Source organism: Propithecus coquereli, unplaced genomic scaffold (assembly GCF_000956105.1).
Source record: "Propithecus coquereli isolate 6110/MARCELLA unplaced genomic scaffold, Pcoq_1.0 Scaffold101, whole genome shotgun sequence".
NCBI lineage: Eukaryota > Metazoa > Chordata > Mammalia > Primates > Indriidae > Propithecus > Propithecus coquereli.
Genome location: NW_012133970.1, coordinates 513,302 through 516,645, shown reverse-complemented (window position 1 = coordinate 516,645; position 3,344 = coordinate 513,302). Strand labels below are relative to the sequence as shown.

At 62.5% G+C, this 3,344-nt stretch overlaps 1 protein-coding gene across 1 annotated transcript in view; it reads right to left on the bottom strand.

Moving 5' to 3' along the window:
* The window catches only part of CITED1 (Cbp/p300-interacting transactivator, with Glu/Asp-rich carboxy-terminal domain, 1), a 10,293-nt gene extending 7,193 nt beyond the window's left edge, over positions 1–3,100 (bottom strand). Inside the window, exons 1-3 of the mRNA XM_012643252.1 lie at positions 2,987–3,100; positions 2,436–2,454; positions 1,239–1,359 (exon numbers count right to left, since the gene is read on the bottom strand). Coding sequence (XP_012498706.1) covers positions 1,239–1,251 — 13 coding nt within the window. The 5' untranslated portion in view covers positions 1,252–1,359; positions 2,436–2,454; positions 2,987–3,100. The remainder of the gene's footprint in view (positions 1–1,238; positions 1,360–2,435; positions 2,455–2,986) is intronic.
* Positions 3,101–3,344: the final 244 nt, after the last annotated feature.

Below are 3,344 nucleotides of genomic sequence, written 5' to 3'. Positions count from 1 at the left end.
AAAAAAAGCCCATATATTCTAGCCTTAATAATCAATTAGAGATATAGAATTTCATACTTATAAATACTCCCCAGTCCAAAGAATCTTGAGGACCTTAAGAAGAATCTCGAATCTTTCCAAGGAGACTAGAATTCTCCACGATCCCCCCCCACCTGAGTGATCATTAAGAATCTGCTCAGAAACTTCTAGAAAGTGGCCACTTACTACCTTTCTGTACCATCGTTGCACCACTTACTTGGAGGAGGGAGGCAAGAAAAATAGAGAAAGAAAGGGGGAGGGGAAAAACCATGACGGGGAAGAAATCAGCTACTAGGTCCTGCTCCATTGCTTGATTGGAGCCCTGCTCCTTCTAAGACAACCCTAGAATATTTGAAGCAAGCGATCAGCAGACAAGGAGTCTAATGCATGTCGTCTTCGAGAGCCCTAGTACCATCAGTATCAGGCAATTTTCCTGTCCTAAGAAAAACGTCTGGGGGGCCCTGCCCATCTTTTCCCGTTCTTACCCAGCCGCCCCTCTCCTTTGTGCCTCGCGGTACATGAACGCACAAAAGAAAACAACAACAGCAACAACAATAACAACAAGAAAACGGAAAGAGAAAAAAGGAAGAGAAGAAAAAAAAAGGAGAGATCGAGAAAAAAGTATCTCTGTTCCGATAACAGCTTGTGGGGAAGGCCATTTTACCATGTCTCCCCCGCTTCAGGCTAGGAGCTCCCCTAGGAGGGACCTTGTCTCCATTCAGATCTGTCGCCTCCCTTCACCGCCCGACCACCCGCCCTGACCCCCGCCGCCTGGGTCTGTGCTCCATAGGCGCTCAGTAAGTGTTGATAAATCCGCCTAAAGAGGCGATCACATTTCGATTGGTATCCCTGGACTTGCTTCCCCAATTTTCTGTCCTCCCCCTACACCCCCTAGTCCATTCAAAGGCAAAAGTCGGCCGCGCGGAAACGTCCCAGCCCGCTCTCCAAGCCGCGAGCTGACCACTGCGAAACGGCTGCGAGAGGCGGCTGGGAAACCCAGAGCAACAAGTGCCTCCTCGCCGGCTGGTGCCTCGCGGGTCCCTGGCCACCAGTTCCCGGTCCCGCTGCCCGCTCTTAGCTTCACACTTGCCCTTGGGCGGGCAGCCCCCTCCCGCCTAGATGAGGGTGGGAAGGGGAGAGGAAAAAGATAAGGGAGAGGTAGGTGGGGGGGAGCTCATCTTTTAACCTGTTGGGGGACCAAAAGTTAAAATGGCACCAACCGGATGGCTCCATCTCGATTGCTATTTTCTCACTCAGAAGGAGAAATTTAAAAATCCAAACAGCACTGCGGCTTGGCTTGGACGCGCTCTAACCAGACCGGTCAGTTTCGCCACCTGAAAACTAAAGGCCCGTTGTTTGCGGACAGCTCGGCTGTCCTCCTCGCCGCATCCCAGATGGAGCCTCCAGAGCTGGGGTCGGCCGCGAGCATCCCTGCACGGTGGGCGCGAGCACCCAGGCCACCAGGGCCCCGAGCGTCCTTTCCCGCAACTGCTGTATCAGGAACTGATCGCAGAGACAGGACGGACAGGCGGGAAGGGACGCGCGGGGTCTCGGCCTCGGCGGCGAGTTTGGGGGCCCGGGGTGTTTCCGCGCTCGGGGGCGTACTCCGGAGCCGGCGGCGGCCACTCCCGCGCCTCCCCAACACTTACTGAGCGCCCGCGGAGCACCCGACGCGGCTGCAGCCTCAGCCTACCCGCTAGCCAAGCCGCCCGCGGTCAGTGCTACAACCCCGCGACGAGAAGAGTGAGAGAGGCCCGGAGAGGTGCGGTAACTTGCCCAAGGTCACAGCGCTAGAAAGTGGCGGAGCCGAGATTCTCAGCCAGGTCTGTCTGACTCCAAGTCCGGCGCTCCGCGAGGCAGAGACTCAGCGCGCTGCTCGGCCGCGCTCATTTATAGGGAGAGGGGTGTGTGCGCAGGGGGCGTGTGTGGGCGTGTGGGGGGAGGGGAGGGGAGGTCGCCTGGGTAGTAGAGGCAAGTTGCCCGAATTTGCTAACTTCCATCCCGCAATTCCGCTGAACTCGGCCCGAGAGCCCCTCTTGCCTCCATTCCCCGAAAGAAACCTGAGCTTTGTGCAGCACCGGAGCCGGAGCGTCCAGATGCGGTCCGGGCGATTAGCAAAGTCGGTGGAAGCCAAGCTGGAGAAAGCGCGGGCGCGGGGAGAAAAGGTGCTGCCGTCTCCCCGGGAGAAGCGGGCGCCCGGCCGGGCGGGCCAGCAGGCGGGCGCGCTGGCCAGCGAACCGGCGCTCTGGCGGGCGGGCGGCGGAAGCCCCTCGCCCCCAGAAGAGCAGCTTTCAACAGAAAACAAGTCCCCCAGAACCCCCTGGCCCGCCTGGCCGCCGCCCGCTCCCCACGCCCGCTCCACGGCAGTCTTCGGCCCCGCTGCCCAGCCCAGCGCCCTGCCCGGCGGCCCGGCTTACCTCGGCGAAGCCGCCTGCCCTGGAGAGAGGGAAGCGCGGAGCCTGGTGAGCCGCGGGCGAAGCGGCGGAGCCCCCTGCCCCTGGCACGCACGCCGCCACCGCCGCCGCGAGCCGGTCGCGCTCAGTGCCCGCGGCCGCGCCGGTGGCCACCCGACCCCGGGGCGCCTGGGAAAAACCCGCACCGCCGCGCCGCGCCGCCGCCGCACCGCACCGTGCCGCGCCAAGCAGCCCCGGCCCGAGCCCGTGCCCGCCCGCCGCCCGCCCGCAGCTTCGGCGCCGGACTCCGGGGCGGTGGCGGTGGCGGCCACCGCGCTCCCTTCCCGGCGCGGGGGACCCGGCTCTCAAGCCCCCATTGCCGCCCGGAGAGCCCTGACGCACACGCAAACGGCAGCAGACTGGCCTCGGCTAGGAATCCCAGGAAGGACAGACCCTTTTTCCCCCTTTTTTTCTCTCCCCCCAATTTCCACGTCTTTATAACCGGCTTAGGGCATTATTAGCACATGTCCTGGCTCGTGGGCGAGTTGGTGACAAAATCTGAACTGGATACTCACGGAGGGCCCGAGCTGGTGCTGTGCCTTCCTCTGCCCTCCTCCTCAGCCCCTCGCCAACAGGCTGCGAGAGGGCAGCCGGGCGGAGCGAGCCTTCTCTCGGCAGCTCAGCGGTGCCCCTTCTGCAGCTGTGCCGCCGGGAACATTTTTATAGCGGTGGCTGGCGTGTGTGGCCCTTTAAAGGCGCTCGAGCTGGTGCAGTCACCGCGGATCGTGTGAAAGCGAAGGGCCGGCTGGGGAACGGAGTCCGCGCGGCCCCGCCGGTCCGGCAACCCTGGGGACAAGCCACGGCTCTTGGGGTGCGGTTGGCGGAGCCAGGCTACGGGCACCCCTTGCCCGGAGCCCTGACCGGTACCTGGGC